The sequence below is a fragment of the Lycium ferocissimum genome, chromosome 5, assembly GCF_029784015.1.
Source record: "Lycium ferocissimum isolate CSIRO_LF1 chromosome 5, AGI_CSIRO_Lferr_CH_V1, whole genome shotgun sequence".
Classification (NCBI taxonomy): domain Eukaryota; kingdom Viridiplantae; phylum Streptophyta; class Magnoliopsida; order Solanales; family Solanaceae; genus Lycium; species Lycium ferocissimum.
This window is the reverse complement of record NC_081346.1, coordinates 62,837,945-62,856,254: the sequence shown is the minus strand read 5'-3', so window position 1 is coordinate 62,856,254 and position 18,310 is coordinate 62,837,945. Positions and strand designations below refer to the sequence as shown.

The window sequence follows — 18,310 nt, the reverse complement described above, 5'->3', positions numbered from 1 at the left end:
CTTCGGTTCAACATATTTAACGGCCAAACCGAGAAAAGCTGTCAAACAAGCACACTGGTAGGTTTTTTCTTTATTCACACTTTCCCCATTTTGCCCTTTCCTTTTTTTTCTTTTATTTTATTCCTCCTCCACATAAGAAGTATCGAAAACTCGAAATCAAAACACTCACAATAAGCTGAAGCTGCTTCTCCAGCATAGCTTATACGAGAAAAGTTCAAAAATACCCCTCTATTTTTAATTATTACTCTCTCCGTCCCAATTTATACAATATTCTTTCCTTTTTAATTAGTTAAAAAAAATGACATATTTTTATATTTAGTAAAAATTCAGCTTTAAAGATATGTGTTTTTACATCTAATGAAATGATCTCTAGCCACAAAAAGTTTTACGGATTGTTTTCAAGTTTCAAAAGTCGTCCTTTATTTTTCAAATTCTGTGTCAAGTCAAACACTTTCATATAAATGGGACTAGTTAGACTAGTTAAGTTTGTCCCTCATTATACTATCGGGCTAATCATACTCCTACTGTTATTAAACTTAACACAAATATACTCAATTGGACGAATTCCCTCAAATTGATCAAAATTACCGAGAAAAACTATATACAACAAGCACACTGCTCGAAGGAAACATTTCAAATAATTCTTAGTTAGATTCTCTCGTTTATGATCGTAAGACATTAATGAAAGATTTTCAATTAGTATATATTTCTCTAGCTAGAAAAATCAATGAATCAAGCTGGTCACGCTTTAGTTAGGGCAACTATTTCTATATCTGGTTCGATGAAATGGAGGTCTGTCACACACTCACACCATCTTTTATTTCTCATGTACTCGTTTTTTATTTGAGTAGTAATAATTGAGAAGACACCTTCATAAAAAAAAAAAAAAAAAAATAACAAATAGGTTTTTTATTATTCTACACTCTCCCCATTTTGCCCTTCCCCTTTTCCTCCTCAGCATAAGAAGTATCGAAAACTCGAAATCAAAAACACTCATAAGCTTGCTTCTTCTACATAGCTTTTATCTCTATATCTATACACACTGATTTTTTCTTTCTTTTTTCGACGATCTTCTCGATGCTCTTTGTTTCATAAAACTACTAATATCTCTCTACTGAGTCTTCTCCTCATCCAATCCTCAGATCTCTCTCTATTCTGTCGAATCTGGAGCTCTCATTCTCGGTTTGTTTTCTTGCATTTGATCGTTAATTTTTTATTTAATTTTAACTGTATAGCGTTGATTTCATTTAATTAATTCATTAATCTAATGTTAGCGTGGTTGCACGGTGCTCTATTTCGTAATGTTCATGCAATTTTTTTTTTTTTCGTTTGTTTGTATTTGTTCACCTATTTTGAACTTAGCATAGCCGGTTCTAGTGTAAAATTAGTCAAATTTGAACGAATCCTTGTTAATTTGATTGATTTTAGCTGTATAGCTTTGATTTCATTTAATTAATTCACTAATCTAATGTTAGCGTGGTGCTTTATTCCGTAATGGTCATGCGATTAAATTTCTATTTTTTTTTTCGTTTGTTTGGTTTTAGCTTAGCATAACTTTGATTTTAGCTATAGACTTGTGATTTCGTTTAATTAATTCACTAATCTAATGTTAGCGTGATGCTTTATTTCGTAATGTTCATGCAATTAATTTTTTTTTTTCCTCGTTTGTTTGTATTTGTGGACCTATGTGAGCTTAGAATAGTTGGTTCTAGTGTGAAAAGATTCAAATTTTGATGAATCGTTGATTATAGGTTTAATTTGATTGATTATAGATGTATAGCTTTGTTTTTATTTAATAAATTCACTAATCTAATGTTATTGTGGTGCTCTATTTCGTATTCATTCAATTAAATTTCTTCCTTTTTGACGTTTGTTTGTATTTGTGCACCTATGTGAGCTTAGCATAGTCGGTTTCAGTGTAAAAATAGTCAAATTTGAACGAATCATTGCCATCCTTGTATTAAAGAATATCATGCTATTGTTTTAACAGTATTCGATGAAATGTGCCTTGATAGAACTGAATGGATATAGAGAATGCATAAAGTGGATACTCAACTAGCTTTAGATTGAGTTATAGTTGATTAGGTGACTGAGTGATTGATTGATTGATTGGTTCTTGTGTTGATATGGATGCATTTTATGTTATGGAACAGTACAGGTTACCTCGAGAATGCTGATCCTTGATGTTTATGTTATGGAACAGTTCCAGTTACCTCGAAAGTGCTGATCTTTGATGTTTCTGTTATTTTGGTGTTTATGTGTGAATGTTATTTATTAGGTATCTGTTGTTGCAATCTCTAGCTCGTACACGGTAACCGTTGGTTTTTGGTTCAATAACCGTATATAGTTCGATTTTGAGTTTTATTGCCTGAAGGGTGCTTACAAATTAAATCTTCGATTAGCGTCTGTATATGCTTCTATGCATAGATAGGTGACAGGTCTAACTATGCTTAGTGAAATTTATGTTTGTTAGTTTCGTGTACGCTTTGAAGTATCCAATTGAAATGTGGACTTTGATTTGAAGCTAATTGATTTCACAAACGTGTCATTGAAGGGCTATAATCTTTTAGATTCTAAATTTGTGAACTTTCCCCTCTTTACATGAAATTGATTAGGTTAACCTATTCGCAGAAACTGGAGAATGGCCTCAACTTCACATCCTCCTGTGGCCTTCAGTGGAAGTTTGGCCTCTAAAACTTCGGCTTCAGACCTTCTTCGCAGCTCAAGAAATGGTGTTTGTGGTGTGCCACTGAAAGCCTTAGGGAGAGCACGATTGGATTCTAAAAAGAGAGTTTTTACCGTCTCTGCAAAGGTCAGAAAGGTAAAAAAGCATGAATACCCCTGGTCAGAGGATCCTGACCTTAATGTCAAGGGTGGAGTCCTCAGTCATTTATCACCTTTCAAGCCATTGAAAGAAAAGCCAAAGCCGGTGACATTGGATTTTGAGAAACCTCTTATGGATCTGCAGAAAAAAATCATTGATGTAAGGTTTCATGACCTAATGCCATATTTCTTGTCTCAAGATTATCTCTTGCATCAACATAAAACATCGAAAATTTTGTCAATTGTAACTGTTTCTCGAATGCAGGTCCAAAAGATGGCAAATGAAACTGGGTTGGATTTCAGTGATCAAATTATCTCACTCGAGAACAAGTATCAACAGGTTTGAAGGACTAAAATGGCCTTCACTAATTAAAGAATGATCCTATTGGTTTTTGGTTGCTTGGTGTACTTCTTTAATTAAGAAAGTTACTACTGGATGTGTGTTCTAGCCTTCCAGGGGTTTCCACAATCTTCTTTTTAGACTTCCTTTTCGGATTATTTTGAATATCAGCATTAATACCATGAGAAAGTATTGGTAGTTTCATCCTCACATTAAGAAAATTTGGACTGTACTTTGCTATTTTGTAAAAAATGCTATACATGAATAAAAGTATTTTAAGGTAATCATTATCAAAGAAAAAGGAAGAACAAAATGTGGTCAGCCCTCTCCTATTTTAATTAGAAAAATTTGTTGCATTACATAAATTGCTAAGAAAATGTGTCTTCATCCATGTACATATTACCATGTGTGGAGAAACTAATGCCGGTCCTTTAATGAATTCCCTTCCAAGTGCATCATCATCATTTGGTGCTCTGTAAAGGGTGTATATTTTTCATGCTAGGGGTAGCTTAAAAAGACTACAAGAGCAATCTAGGAAGTCACAGGGAAATCATAAGATCCCGTTCTCTAATAAGATCCCGTTCTCTAATAAAGAATTATAATTTTCAATATTTTGTGATAAAAAATGCCCACCGTTTCATTTTGCGTTGGATGCTTGGATAAAGGATAGAAAGTATTCGTGTTTGCAACACTTTCCTTTTATTCTTTTATGATGTTTGTACAATATTATGAAGTTGAGACCATTTTATTAGCTCTAGCCTCGAAGGTCAACATTATTTTAGCTAACAATATAATGTTGCTTGTAATGCTGACATCTTTACTGTCCTTTTCAGGCTCTAAAAGATCTATACACGCATCTGACTCCTATACAAAGAGTGAATATTGCAAGGCATCCTAACAGGCCGACTTTCCTTGATCATATATTTAATATAACTGAGAAGGTCAAGTAAATTCAATGACTCTATTTCTTATCAATAAACTTAAAATTGCACTCTGTTTCTGTTCTCTTTCCCATATGGTAATCACTATTGGAAATTCTAACAATGTAAAATTGTGATTGCCTAACTTGCAGTTTGTGGAGCTTCATGGTGACCGAGCTGGGTATGACGATCCTGCCATTGTCACTGGCCTTGGCACAATAAATGGTAGAAGCTATATGTTCATGGGTCATCAAAAAGGACGAAACACAAAGGAGAACATACAGCGTAACTTTGGGATGCCTACACCCCATGGGTATGTGTGGTTCCGTTATGCTTGAGATTGGAATATTTTTCAGTTTAAATCCACCTCTTTTTAGTATTTGATCCTACAATAGTAAGAAAATAATACTTGTTAAACAGTTATAGGAAGGCTCTGCGGATGATGTACTATGCTGATCATCATGGATTCCCGATTATCACTTTCATTGACACACCAGGGGCATATGCTGACCTCAAATCAGAGGAACTAGGCCAAGTATGTACACAACTTTGATGTAACATGCTTTTTCCTCATTGATTAGTGCTAACTGAGTAGTTTGTATTGCATGCAGGGGGAAGCCATAGCTCATAACTTGAGGACTATGTTTGGTTTGAAAGTACCAATTATTTCAATTGTTATGGGAGAAGGGGGTTCTGGTGGAGCTCTGGCTATTGGTTGTGCTAATAAATTGTTAATGCTTGAAAATGCTGTCTTCTATGTTGCCAGGTGCCTCTAAAACTGTTGACTTTTACTGGAACAAATATTCTTATATTATATAATTTTGAGATGGATGTAGATACATGTATATACTGCTTGTAGACTAAATATGTGGTGAATGGCCATCATCCTGTCCTTTATAATCATAAGCTTTCAAGAAACTATCCTAGAAATTCTATAGTTTCAGCTTCTCTATCTGCCAGACAGAGTTACCAAGTATCTGTGCTGGTGTGAGGTTGGTGGGGAGGTAGCAGGTACCCGGTGGAATAGTCGAGGTGTGCGCAAGTTGGCTCAGGCACCATCGTTATCCAAAAAAAAAAAAAAAAAAAAAAGGGAATAAATAAATAAAATATAAAATTATAGTTTTCGCTTTTCTTCAATTTTGAAGGTGGTAGGCCATGTCTACTTCCAAAACAAATTTAATACTTCAACTAGTATCTATAAAGCACCCGATAACCAATACTTGAAAAACGTAATCTCTGTTTGGTTTGTTGTAATGCTGAACTATTGATTCTGTATTCCTTATGTTCATAATCTTCGTGGACTACACTACCTTATTTCAAATCAATAAGCTCTGTGGAAAAAAAACCTGGGAGGGCAATCTTCTTTCCAGCAATATAACTATTAAAAAGGGCAATACAGTTAGTGAATATCTTGATGTAATGCGTCCTTAATCCTTAAATCAGATCCTTTTGGGACCTTTCTTTTGTATATTTTGATTTACCTGCGCAGACCCACCTGTCTGTATGCTATTCTTGAATGTCATAGTAAATAGTGATGTATGCTTACCATTCTCAATTCTCACTTGTAATTCACAGCCCAGAAGCATGTGCAGCAATTTTATGGAAGACCGCAAAAGCTTCTCCCAAGGTTGCTATAGTTAAAATTTGAAGTGTTAATCAAGAAAAGCTGCAAAAATTATTCTGAGTATGCTTCATTTCATTTCATTTCAGGCAGCTGAGAAACTCAAGATAACTGCCACCGAGCTGTGCAAGCTTCAAATTGCCGATGGTTACATCCCTGTAATACTACTTTACTGCCCATATTACATCATTGCCGTATCTGCCTAATTGATCAAAATCTTGTTCTTCTTTATTACTTGCATATTTTCCAATTAGCTATCAGATTTAAAAGGCAAAAAAAAAAATGAAAGAAAGAAAGAAAGAAGAAAATGTGAATTTCTCATCTGTGAGTTGTCTTCCGTTTTTGACCCTTGCAGTCTCTCCTAGAGAAGTCGTAATTGATGTTTCATAATCTTTGAATTACCATATTGCTTATTATCTGCCTTGCTACTATTCATTGAGAGTTGGTAATTTTGGGTGAATGTATGTCATTTGAAACAGAAGAGTGATTCACTTTTATCTGTGGTAAATAAATGATTTATCGTGTTGCAGGAGCCTCTTGGTGGTGCACATGCTGATCCATATTGGACTTCACAGCAGATAAAAATTGCAATTGAAGAATCAATGGATGTAAGTACATCAAGATCTCTGTGTCCAGAAATTGTACTTTCAGCAAAGTTGCTAAAACACAATCCATCTTTGTAGGAACTTACAAAAATGGACACCCAAGAGTTGTTAAGGCACAGGATGCTTAAGTTCCGAAAACTCGGTGGCTTCCAGGAGGGAATTCCCATTGATCCAAAAAGGAAGGTCAACATGAAAAAGAAAGAAGAACCTCTTCTTCCAGCTGGGATTCCCGATGTGGAGTTAATGGATGAGGTTGAAAAATTAAAGAAAGAGATCCTGAAAGCAAAGGAATCGTCTGGGAAGATCCCAGAGTCAGGCTTGAATGATATGATAGAAAAATTAAGAAGAGAAATTGATTTTGAATTTTCTGAGGCTGCTAAAGCTTTAGGTTTGGAGGAAAAATTTGTCATGGCGCGAGAAGAATTTGCAAAAACAAGGAACTCTAACGACCAGTCAATGCATCCTGTTCTGAAGGAAAAGCTTGACCAGCTTAAGGACGAATTCAACAGAAACATTTCTGCTGCTCCAAATTATCCTAGCCTAAAGAATAAGCTTGAGATGTTACAAGAAATGTCTAAAGCCCAGAAGCTCTCAGAGAAAAATAGCAAGGTAAACAAATTGAAGGAGGAGATCAATAAGAGGTTAAAGGAAACCATGAATCGCCCTGATTTGAAGGAGAAGATTGATAAATTGAAGGCTGAAATCGAGAGTACTGGCGTATCAACAGCTATGGATCTAGACCAGGGGCTAAAGGAGAAAATTGTGCAACTGAAAGATGAAGTGGAGACAGAATTTGCTGGCGTTTTCGAATCTCTAGGTTTGAATGTCAACCCAGCATCACTTCCTGATGCCAAGAGAAAAATTGATGAATTTAACAATGAAATTACAACGGTTATGGAAGACGTAGTGAGCTCCACAGATTTGAAAATCAAGATTGAGTTGTTAAAGATGGAGGTAGCGAAGGCTGGAAAGACAGCAGATGCAGAATCAAAAGCAAAAATTCAGGCTTTAGAACAGCAAATAAAGCAGAGTCTCGCAGAGGCTATGAGTTTCCCCGAATTGAAGGAGAAACACGAGAAGCTGAAGGCAGAGATCGTGGAAACCGTTGAATCTCCTGAAGGTTCTAACGGAAGTTTGCTTCCTAAATCAGTAGTAGAAGCTAATGTAGATGCAAACCGCAGCTTTGCCTGATGTGAGTTTGTATAATTTCTCCTCATTTCTTGATTTCTTTTGCTGTTTCACCATATGATCGAATAACTCTGGAACTCTTTGCAGTTCAACCATGATGCAGGTTAGCTACTAGCTTTTGCAAAGGACAAATCTGTGAAAGATGGAGCCTTTTTCTTCGTGGTGCACTCAATTTGCAATTCTTTTCTCGGACTAGGCTCTGCTACAATTTTTTCTGGATTTTTGTTTTGTGTTTCTTTAGAATAATTAACATTTGTTTTAAGAGTTTAAGTTAGATTGAACTGTTCTTTTAATGGACATTTTTAGCAACGATATACTGTATAAATTATGTGTCTGGAGAGAAGGTTAGAACATGCTGCAAAATACCTACTGGTTGAGTTTTCATAATTTGATGAAGTGATAAATGTTATCTTTGATCCTATATTTCTTTTTTTGATGTCGGAATAGATTTTGCTCAAATATTTAAACAATCACGAGAGCAACACTAACTTTGGGCAAAATTCCCGAATGCTTAAGTCAAAATACTGTCCTATAGATGTCGGAATAGATTTTGCTCAAATATTTAAACAATCACGAGAGCAACACTAACTTTGGGCAAACCCGAATGCTTAAGTAACAATGTCTGTTAAACTCCATTTTTTATTTTATTTTATTTCTTCTTTTGCTTTTGAATTTTTTTAATTGCATCTCCAATTCTAACTCTCCTAAAGCTGTCGAAGCTTGTTCTCCTTTTCTATCCTCTCTCTATCCTCGTCAATGGTTACAAATTAAAACTCACAAAGATTAAGTGTGTAGTTAAAAGAAGAATTGAATTCAATAGTCGTCACACTTTCGTGGCATATCATACAACTAACTGACTCATGTAGACTACTGATGAAGCCCTTTGTTTGTCTACTTCAGTGTACTTTTCGTAGTACACCAATTCAACTCTAAGAAGCACAAGATCATGATGTATAATTTCTCTTTCTCCATGTACTAATTTTAGCATGGAAAAGTTGGTAGTACACAAAATGCAGTCCTAACAAGCACAACAGTTTGCATGAACTTTATAAGGATAACTAAGGCTTTGTGATTAACATCGAGTAAATGTGAAGAGATTAAGCTTATTCCAAAACATTGGCTATGTTAAGTGCTGGAAACTAAAGTCCAGATGAGTAATTGTCCCATTATTACTGTTAAATGTTTTTTCAGTGAAAACAAATTAGCAGTTGTTCAATACATCACATCCATGCTTTGGAGCTCTGATGGTAATTGGGGAATAAGCATCGGCTAACTCTGTGTCAGTAGCCGCGATAATACAAAGGATGCCAGCATTTTCCAAAATAATTGGGTGCAAAGCGTCTGTAGGTGACATTTTAAGTCTGCCATATCGAATTTGGACGTATAATAAAATGAGTTTATCCAACAATTGAACTTGCAATGCCCAACACTAATGCAACTGTCCAAACATCACTATTGCACACTCTCTACCATTGAACTTTCGTTTTATTTTAGTTTAGAGTTCGACAAGGAAGAGTTATTTTATGGTCAATTACAAATACGATTTTTGTTATACGACTCTTTCCACAGCAGATTGACGAAAATAACACAGAACAGTGAACACATGAAAATCTTTGTAAAGTTATTTTCTTATGCTCAAATTGAATCAAATATTAGAGAAGGCTCAAATGTCAAATATCGAAGTAAACCACAGACATATAGTCCAAAAACAATAACATTCACAGAAGCCATTACATTGCATAATCACATCCACTCCTAAAAAACTTAATACAAGAATGGAATAACAGCTTTTCTTTTCCTAGGATAATCTTCTCCAAATTTCTGCAAATACCATTCATGATTAAAACGAGCTCTAGGTACCAAATTAGCAAAAGTATACAGAAAAAACCCAAACCCAGCCCAAGACCAAGTCATCAAAGCCCAACCTAACCATTCAACTATCTCACCCAAATAATTAGGACAACTCACATATTCAAAAAGCCCACCTTTTGGTATCTTATATCCACCACCTTCACTCTTCAAGCCCACCAACACCTTATCAGCCCAAACATTCATCACCATACCGCTAGCAAAAACCGCCAATCCGCCGGAAAACCGGATCCAAAACCACTCATTAGAATCACAATCAGCATAATGAGACACCCATCTAGCCTGAAACATAAGCATGCAATAAATTAAAGGGATTTTTACAAGAAAACATACAACCCAACATAATATATTACACCTACATAGGCCATATTTTCAGCTTACATTTGCATAACTAATAATTACACCTACATAGGCCATATTTTCATCTCACATTGGCAAAATTACTGATTCTATTTCAGTTTATGTAGCACACTTTTTTTTTAGTCTGTCCCAAAAGAATGTTATCATCCTATATTTACAAATAATTTAAGTTTATGTGACGATTTACAACCACACAAATATCTAAGATCTATTTTGGACCACAAATAATTCTTTCTTTCTTAAACTCCGTGTTAATTCAAATGGTGTCACATAAATTGGGACCGAAGGTAGTAACTTTTTTTGTTTGTTTTTTGGCAACAATGTTCATACACACGATATACAAACATTATACACATACGGTAAACAATGTGTCCACCTTGTATAAAAGTACTCCCTCCATCCCATTTTATACGAAAGTGTTTGACTTGATACGAAGTTTAAAAAATAAAAAAAAATTAATTTTTTTGGACAAACTATAGAAATTTATGTCCCTAAAATCATTTCATTAGAGGTAATAAAGTAAATTTAAAGTTGAATTGTTAATAAATATAAAAAGGACGTTCTATTTTGGACAAAAATAAAAAAGAAAAGAGCGTCATATAATTTGAGAGGGATGAAGTGAGTATTATATAATATCAACCTCGCATGAAAGTGTATAAAATGTGTTTATACACGAATATGGATAAATCAGGTAACAAACTTAAAATATGGCTCAAAGCGTGTAAATATTTTCTCCCAATATACATAGAGCGTAATTTTCCCTAGATTAAACCCAAAGGCAATCAACACAATACTCGCCGGAAAATAATTCTTGATTTTCCGGCGACAGGCAGTGAAGTAGATTTTTAGTGGGAAAAGTAAGGGAGAAATGAGAGGATACCTGCACATAAGCATTCAAGAGATTAAACCCAAAAGCCATCAACGCAACACTCACCGGAAAACCACTCGCCGGTAAACCATTCTTGATTTTCTGGCGAGTGAAGTAGAGTTTAATTGGGTAAATAATGGTACGATTAGTGTAATGAAAAAGGTAAGGTGAAATGAGGATAAAGGATAATGGGTTGGTGTAATTTTTACCAAAAGGGAATAAGAGAAGTGTAAGCCAAAGTGTTGGACTTTCCATTAAAAACCAAGCTAATGGTGGTGACATGGTGGGTCCCCAACCAGGGCGGTTGTGTTTACCATAAGGGGCAGCGAGGAAGTGACAAGCAAGGAAAGTTGGTGGTCCGATTAGGAAGAGAGAAAGGAGACTATAGTGGTAAAGATTTTGATCTGAGAACATGGTGGATTTGACCTGATTTTTTAGGATTTTGAGAATTTGGAATTGTTGTCAACTTCGATTACTCAGTCCAAATGCTGCTTTATAGAGATGATGAGATCGTTGACTTTCATATGGTTGCACACTCATATCTATCCTCATACCACATCACCTCTTAATATCAGGCAAATTTTTCTAGAACCGACTTTACATTTATTAGGCTTTTTACTTATAGCAACAATAACAGTCTTTATAACAATATGTCTTTTTTGTAAAGTTATCCTTTTATAACAGTTATATTTTTTTGGTAATATAATAATTAATCATCCTTATAGAAGAATCTCAAATATTAGCAATAATAGGTCTAGAAATTTTGATCAAATATTTAATATTTTAATACATTATTTATGACAAAAATATTATATGAATATATATTTCCATCACTAAAGATTTTCCATACAAATTGTTAAGCTTAAGATTTGACAAAAGAGCGAAATATTATTTAAATGTCAATACTGTTATAAGTGTATTATAACCATTCACTATAACAGCTAAATAGTTTTAGACCCAACGATGCTGTTATAGGGAGATTTGCAATTGAAAAAGGTTTAATATTACCCTCTGTTATACTATCAGTCCATACATAATTCTAACCTATACAATATTAAAAGCACGAAGGCCTTAAAAATATTGATTGAACTTTTTAACCTTCATTAAAAGACTCAACAATAGACAAATTGTCATTTACTATTTTTCTCGAATTATTATAAAATTATATTTATAATATTTCACCTAATAATGCCACAGGAGTTCTTCCAAAATAAAAACTACATTTATGTAAACTCTTTCCATATTTGAATTGCACAAAATTACTACTAGCATGTAATTATGAGTATTTTACTCCATGTAGAATTAGTATCTTGAAACTCTTTCCATATTTGAATTGCAGAAACTTATTACTAGTGTGTAATTATGAGTATTTACTCCATTAAGCATCACTTATGATAATGATTTATGTTAATTCTGCAGCTCGTCGAATATTTTAGAGCGGTGACATTAGAGACGAAAAAGATGAGTAGCATTTAATACGTTGAGATCAACTGGGATTTAGGTGTGACTAAGATTACAAGGAATGGATCTTGGTATGCCTACAATTTTTGTTGAATCAATATTTTTACTATTTGAAAATAGAATTATTATTGGAAAATTATAATTAAAGTTAAATATTTAAAATTAGAATAAGCTCATATTAAGAATTTAATAAACGAAGAACAATTTATTTCCTTTAATTTTGGTACTTGGATAGTTCTAAGAAACTGTATAAAAGTTTGTGTGAGTGTTTTTTTTTTGGGGTGGCGGGGGGTCGGGGGGTGGGGGTGGAATTTTGTGTTAGTTTTTATGAGAACCTGACCTTTTTGCTGTTTCACATTTTAAGAAAACATCTTCTGTATTTTTCAGGAAACAATTACCAAAAAAAATAGTCAAATCCCAACAACACTTCACTTGACTAAATGTTTGATATATTGGAAAAGAAGTCCGTAATAGTCAAATCCCAACAACACTTCACTTGACTAAATTTTGATATATTGGAAAAGAAGTCCGTAATAGTCAAATCCCAGCAACACTTCACTTGACTAAATGTTTGATATATTGGAAAAGAAGTCCGTAAAGTGTTTATCTCACCATATCTAGAGCCCGTTTGGATTGACTTATAAGTTGCTTATAAAAATTTGTTTTTCAAATTTTTTTTTTAGTTGACCGATCAAACTTAAAGTCATTTTGTCTTAAAATAAGCTCAAAAAAAATTTTTCCATTTGACTTAGCTTATCTAAAAGAAATTATAAGTTCTGAAAACGAACTATAAGCCAAAAAAAATAAGTTAGACTACCCCAACTTATTTTTTTTTTTTTACTTATAAAAAACGAACATATAGGCATAAGCCCATCCAAACAGGCTCCTAATCCACACGTGATGACAATCTTAATGATACGGGACTACCAACGGTAATGTGAAGGAGAGTCCGGAACCGAAACGACTCCAAAAAAGGCTTTCGAACCAAAATACCCCAATAAAAAAAAATGACAAAATTGCCTTAGCGCAGTAATTTACTGCGCTAAAGCACTTAACTGTGACGGCACCGTTAAGTGCTTTAGCGCAGTAATTTCCGTTAAGTGCTTTAGCGCAAAGAAATTACTGTGCTAAAGGGTATTCCGTCTCCCCTTTAGTGCAGTAAAATACTACACTATATCAGTCCCTATTTTCCCAAAACTGCCTCTTATTACATTTTCACACTTTTTTACGTGCTTTAGCCGCATATTAATCATGATTTTAGACTCCGGAACTTCAATATTTCATATAGAACCCTACTTATTTTTGTGCGATTAATAAGGGGGCTCATATATCAAGGATACGCAAAAGTTCGGATTGTCGTTTTAGTGGTTGAAAAGTACTCGAAATCCATTTTTGTTTGAAGACTTGTGGTCATTAGCTTTAAGTTCTTTATGATTTAGGGTTTAGATTTAAGTGTACTATTTTTTAGTCAAAATTGTAGCATTCATACCAATCTCAAAATAATTAAATTGCATCATTCATAACAATATGAAAATACTTAAACTTGTTCATTAATAACAAACCCAAACTTTTTAAATTACAATCATCAAAGAAAGAAAAAAACTTAAAAAACATTCATCAATTAATGCCCTTGAGTTGATCTTCCGCCACCACCACGAGATGTGCCACCACCACTAGATCTGTCACCACCACGAAAGTTTCCTCGACCACGAGAGGTACTTCCACCACGAGAGGTACTTCCACCGCGAGATGAAATTTGACCACCATGCCGTAAGGGACACTTGCGCTTATCATGACCAACATAATTGCAAAATGAGCATTGTTGACACCAATTTTGTCCCTCCTTTATTCTAATTTATTTCCTGGAGCTGCTAAATTTATTAACGAGCTAAATATTTTATCTTCACCACTACTTTTATTTTCTACCACTACTTACTTTCATTACTTTATCACAAATTTTTTAATGATTCGTCATCGTTTCATTTTAGGATTTGTACTCGTTAAATTAAGTTTACTTTATTAAATCCTTTACTTTTTACATACTAATTATTATTTGTCTTCACATAATATATATTGTACTAGTTATTAAATTAAAAGCCCAAGAAAAAATTAAAATTGAAAAGAAAGGCCAACAATTTTCGGCCACCACAATATGCCAAATTAACGGCCCAATCAGTCAAGCCCACACTTAAAATTCAACCCAGGCCCATGTTAATTTCGAACCAGCCCACTAGTTCATTACTCGGCCCGATCCGGCCCACTTTTCCTTTCTAAACCTAATCCCAACAGCCGCACAGCTGAGCTCCTCCCTTTTCCTCTTTCCTCCATTTTAACCAAAAAGCTCAGCTCCCTTTAGCCTCGTACAAGACCTTGTCCACCCATTGTAGGAAAAGCCTTAAATACTTTTGTATTTTCCCCAGCTAATAGCAACGATTCAACAGAGCCGTACATGACCATCTCTCTCACCTTTTCTATTTTCGAATAAAGGGTTCCTTTGCCTTTAACAATGGCTGATTTTTGCCTTACCATTTTCATACAAATACCTCCTCTCTCATCTTCAAACGAATTCGGTCAACATAAAGGGCCAAAAACCCTTCTGAAATTTCTGAAAATAAAGCAACTTCAGAGATTCAATTTTGAGGATTTCAAACGGCTATGTGATTTCAAGTTCCCGCTCATGAAAACGAAAACCCTAGTCACTTCACCCATAAATATCATGTTAAGAGCTCAGCCAAAGGGGAAACGAAATACTTTACCATATTCAACGAAATACTTTACCATATTCAGTAATTCGCTTAAAGTTTAGTTCAGATTGCGTTCTTAATTCAGTTTCTATGTGTTTAGTTAAGTGTTGTCTAGTTTAGATTCACTGTTTTCGTAAGATATAGAATGTAGCCATATGCTCTGTTTGGTTGGTTCAGTTGTACGTTGTTAGTATGTTTATATGCGAATGGATAAGCCGAAAGCAGTCTCCTAGTTTATACTGTATCCAGTGTTAGTTTAGTTTCTTTTCCTTTTTTGGATCCTTATTTGTGTGAGCATGTCATTCACTTGTTTCGGCAATAGGCAATGCCGCTGTTAGTTAAGTGCGGGGATTATTTAATTGTACGATCTGATAACAGGACTTGTTTTAACCTGCCAACCTGGAGCGAGCATTAGGTACTCCAAATACAATCATGTATTCAGATCTATGCATTGCTTGAAAATGGTTCAGTCCATCGCACCTAATCTGTAACATGCCTATTGGGAAGGATTGAGACGTTTAATGTTATCATTAGTTAAAACTTATCATCATCTTGCTTTAGGAATCTGACTATTATTTGCTTCTAGGCCAAAATGCTTATATGATTCATTATAGTTTGCCTCATTAGCATAGTTCAAGGAATCAATGTTCCACCGTATGGTTAGGATGTTCATCAGTACTTCCAGCAACTATATATGCTCTGTATGTGCCTCAGAGTATGTGAATAACATGCTTGTGTGTCCGAATCGCAAACTAGCCGGTATAAATCTCCTAATCTTGGATGTTGGTTATAGACAGAGCACCTTCAAGATTTCTTTTAGAATAGCTTCAGTACGAAATTCGGTTACTATGATGTGAGTGAATTTCCATGTTGGACCTTGTTTCAAAACAGTTTAGAGGAAAATAAAATCTCCCTACTCTTATGGAGTTGGCTATTTAATTTTGAAGCTTACTTTGATCGAAACCCATAAGTTTGCATTTTCACATGTTTAATCCTTTGTCGATTTGATATACCGATCTTTTGTTTTAGTACTTATTTAAAGAAAGATTGGATTTGTCGTGGTTACTCTCTAACTTTTATTGTTACGCTATGCTTCTCTAATCCTATTTTTCTTTTCTTTTGCATGAACACCGGAGCCGGAGAGTTTCCATTTGAAACTCAATGCCACCGCCATTGCGCGAGTCCGCATATGCCCACTTTTCCTCGCCTTTGCACTTTGTTCGAACAGGACTACATGAGGAGATTTTATCTTTCTGTTGAAGCCGGACATGGCTATGGGTCATCTTATTTATTTTTACTTGCTTTCACTTTACTTGTGTTGGAATGATCTTTATCTTTAATTATGTTTTCCATTAGGAAGAGACTAACAACGTAAATAAGAACTAGGGCTGCTTTATTATCATTTCTTAGTACTAAAGATATAAAATGTAGAATCAACAAACAAACAAAAAAAAATTGTGTGTTTATTGAACTAATAGGCTTACCGAAGATATAGCAATACAAAATATGTTTACGAACAAAGAATCAACACCAAATTCACATACATTACCACCTTTAAAATTTCATTCTGCCCTTTTGAAACTCCACAATACATTTTAGTCACGGCCTTTAACTGTTAAGCACTAATTACCATTCTTAGTTTAAATCAACTACCTTATAGGTTAGTATTTATATTTTACATTTTACTAGTCTAATTAATCATAAGTCTGGTCGGATTAACCATTATTAATGGAACTTAGAGGATGCCTAATACCTTCCTTCTAGGTTAGTTGAACCCTTACCTAGATCTTTTCGGTTTCGTAGACTTAAATAAAATCAACTTTAGATAATAACTTTAACGAACTTTAGGTGCCCTAATTCACCATAATTAATTAGGTGGCGACTCCTGTACTTTAAATAACCCCGGAATTACCGGGATGTTATAAACTATTTTGACTTCGGTTAAAATAGGGTATAACAGCTTGGCGACTCTGTTGGGGATTACTTAGGTTCTAACCATAACGGATCTAGTTTAATTAGGCTTTGTGTGCTTGTTTTAATTACTCTATTTGCTACTGACTGTTTTTACATGCTATTAATTGTTTGTTTGATATAAACTGCTTAACTGTTATTGCTTTGATATAAATTGTCATTCCGTTTCACTTTTCTCCACTTCTGGAAACTCACACTATCACACGTACACGCGAGGTGTGTTCTGCGCACCCGCAAATTTCTTTCAAAAATTCCAAATTTTAGGAGAGTTGGCATATGCGCGGGGTGTCCGAATACCGGTGACCGCGTAGCCTTCTCACTCGAGTAGTCCGCTCGGGAACCTTGCGTCTAGTAAACCAACTCTTAGTCAACCTAGGATAGAGCTAAACCAACACCCGTTACTAGGGGCATACATTTCATGACCTAGGAGGTTTAATACCCTTGGTGTATTAAATCCATTAGATGACTTTACCCAAACGTCCAAGTGGGTCCACGACCCCCAAGTGACACTAAATCATACTTTATGTGCATGTTTGAAGGGTAACTGTGCCTAAATATTGACTATTTGCTTTGACTAATTAAACTTTAGGACAACTAACATTCTTATGGCAGGTATGGATTTGCGTTGGAGTACAACAAGTGACGGAGATCAAGGACGCCACAAAATGGAGCTTTACGTTTAGACGTAGGAAATTGCATTTACTTTACTTAGATTAGGAAAACTTTATGTTGTATTCATTTAATATGTAATAAGTATTACATTTTGTACTTTATTTTGGGAAATAGAATTTGTTTAATTAATCAAAAGCAATGGAATGACGTATTATGGCACACTTTACCCTTCAAACAAACGTTAGGCCTACCTCAAGCACAAAGAGGTCACATGCATATTAGGACGCGTTATTGTTTGATATATCCATGTACATTTGTTTGACAACTTGTTTGACTTTATTTGGAGACTTATTTGCTACATAACTTGACTTGATTTTAATCATGATCACAAAACTAATATCATTTGCATTGTTTATGTTTCCTTATTTTTATTCCCAAAAGTTGATTCGTGTTGACACTCGAGATGGCCGACCATCCTTACCTCACAAGGTCAAAGACGTCTTCGTTACCTCAACGCAACGGATGGTTCAAGGAAAGGAAATTACTATGTCTGATCCGGCGTCTATTTCAATTGATTCAGAAAACATCGTGGTCTCTAGTGATCCCCTTGGGACTTCCGAACATAGCACTACCATTCAACAGGATGAACATATCACCCGCCTGACTCAAGAGATCGAGGATCTACGCGGAGAACTAAATCGGGTTAAAAACCTGACCAACTTATCCATCACACTCCAAAGGCCACCTCCTGAACCTAGAAATGTCGCACCAAACCCACCTCGTTTTCCATCACTTGAATCTCCAGTTCCTGAACATTTTCCTCCACAAAATAATGTACCTACCAACAACAACTTTCCTCCAACCACCCCCGCAAATCCACCAAATCCATCATCCGTCTATACTCCTCCACAAAATCAACCACCTACCT

At 34.9% G+C, this 18,310-nt stretch overlaps 2 protein-coding genes across 2 annotated transcripts; one reads left to right on the top strand and one right to left on the bottom strand.

The window, feature by feature from the left end:
- Positions 1-978: 978 nt before the first annotated feature.
- Positions 979-7,916, top strand: LOC132057024 (acetyl-coenzyme A carboxylase carboxyl transferase subunit alpha, chloroplastic). Its single transcript, XM_059449455.1, has 12 exons — positions 979-1,182; positions 2,632-2,983; positions 3,089-3,163; positions 3,997-4,104; positions 4,236-4,396; positions 4,504-4,618; positions 4,695-4,849; positions 5,659-5,710; positions 5,794-5,862; positions 6,235-6,312; positions 6,388-7,501; positions 7,585-7,916. The coding sequence occupies exons 2-11, from the start codon at positions 2,642-2,644 to the stop codon at positions 7,498-7,500; spliced, it is 2,268 nt and encodes a 755-aa protein (XP_059305438.1). The 5' UTR covers positions 979-1,182; positions 2,632-2,641; the 3' UTR covers position 7,501; positions 7,585-7,916.
- A 1,221-nt stretch (positions 7,917-9,137) lies between these two features.
- LOC132058458 (steroid 5-alpha-reductase DET2) lies at positions 9,138-11,143 on the bottom strand. Its single transcript, XM_059450952.1, has 2 exons — positions 10,607-11,143; positions 9,138-9,648 (listed from the first exon to the last, which is right to left on the bottom strand). The coding sequence occupies exons 1-2, from the start codon at positions 11,006-11,008 to the stop codon at positions 9,262-9,264; spliced, it is 789 nt and encodes a 262-aa protein (XP_059306935.1). The 5' UTR covers positions 11,009-11,143; the 3' UTR covers positions 9,138-9,261.
- Positions 11,144-18,310: the final 7,167 nt, after the last annotated feature.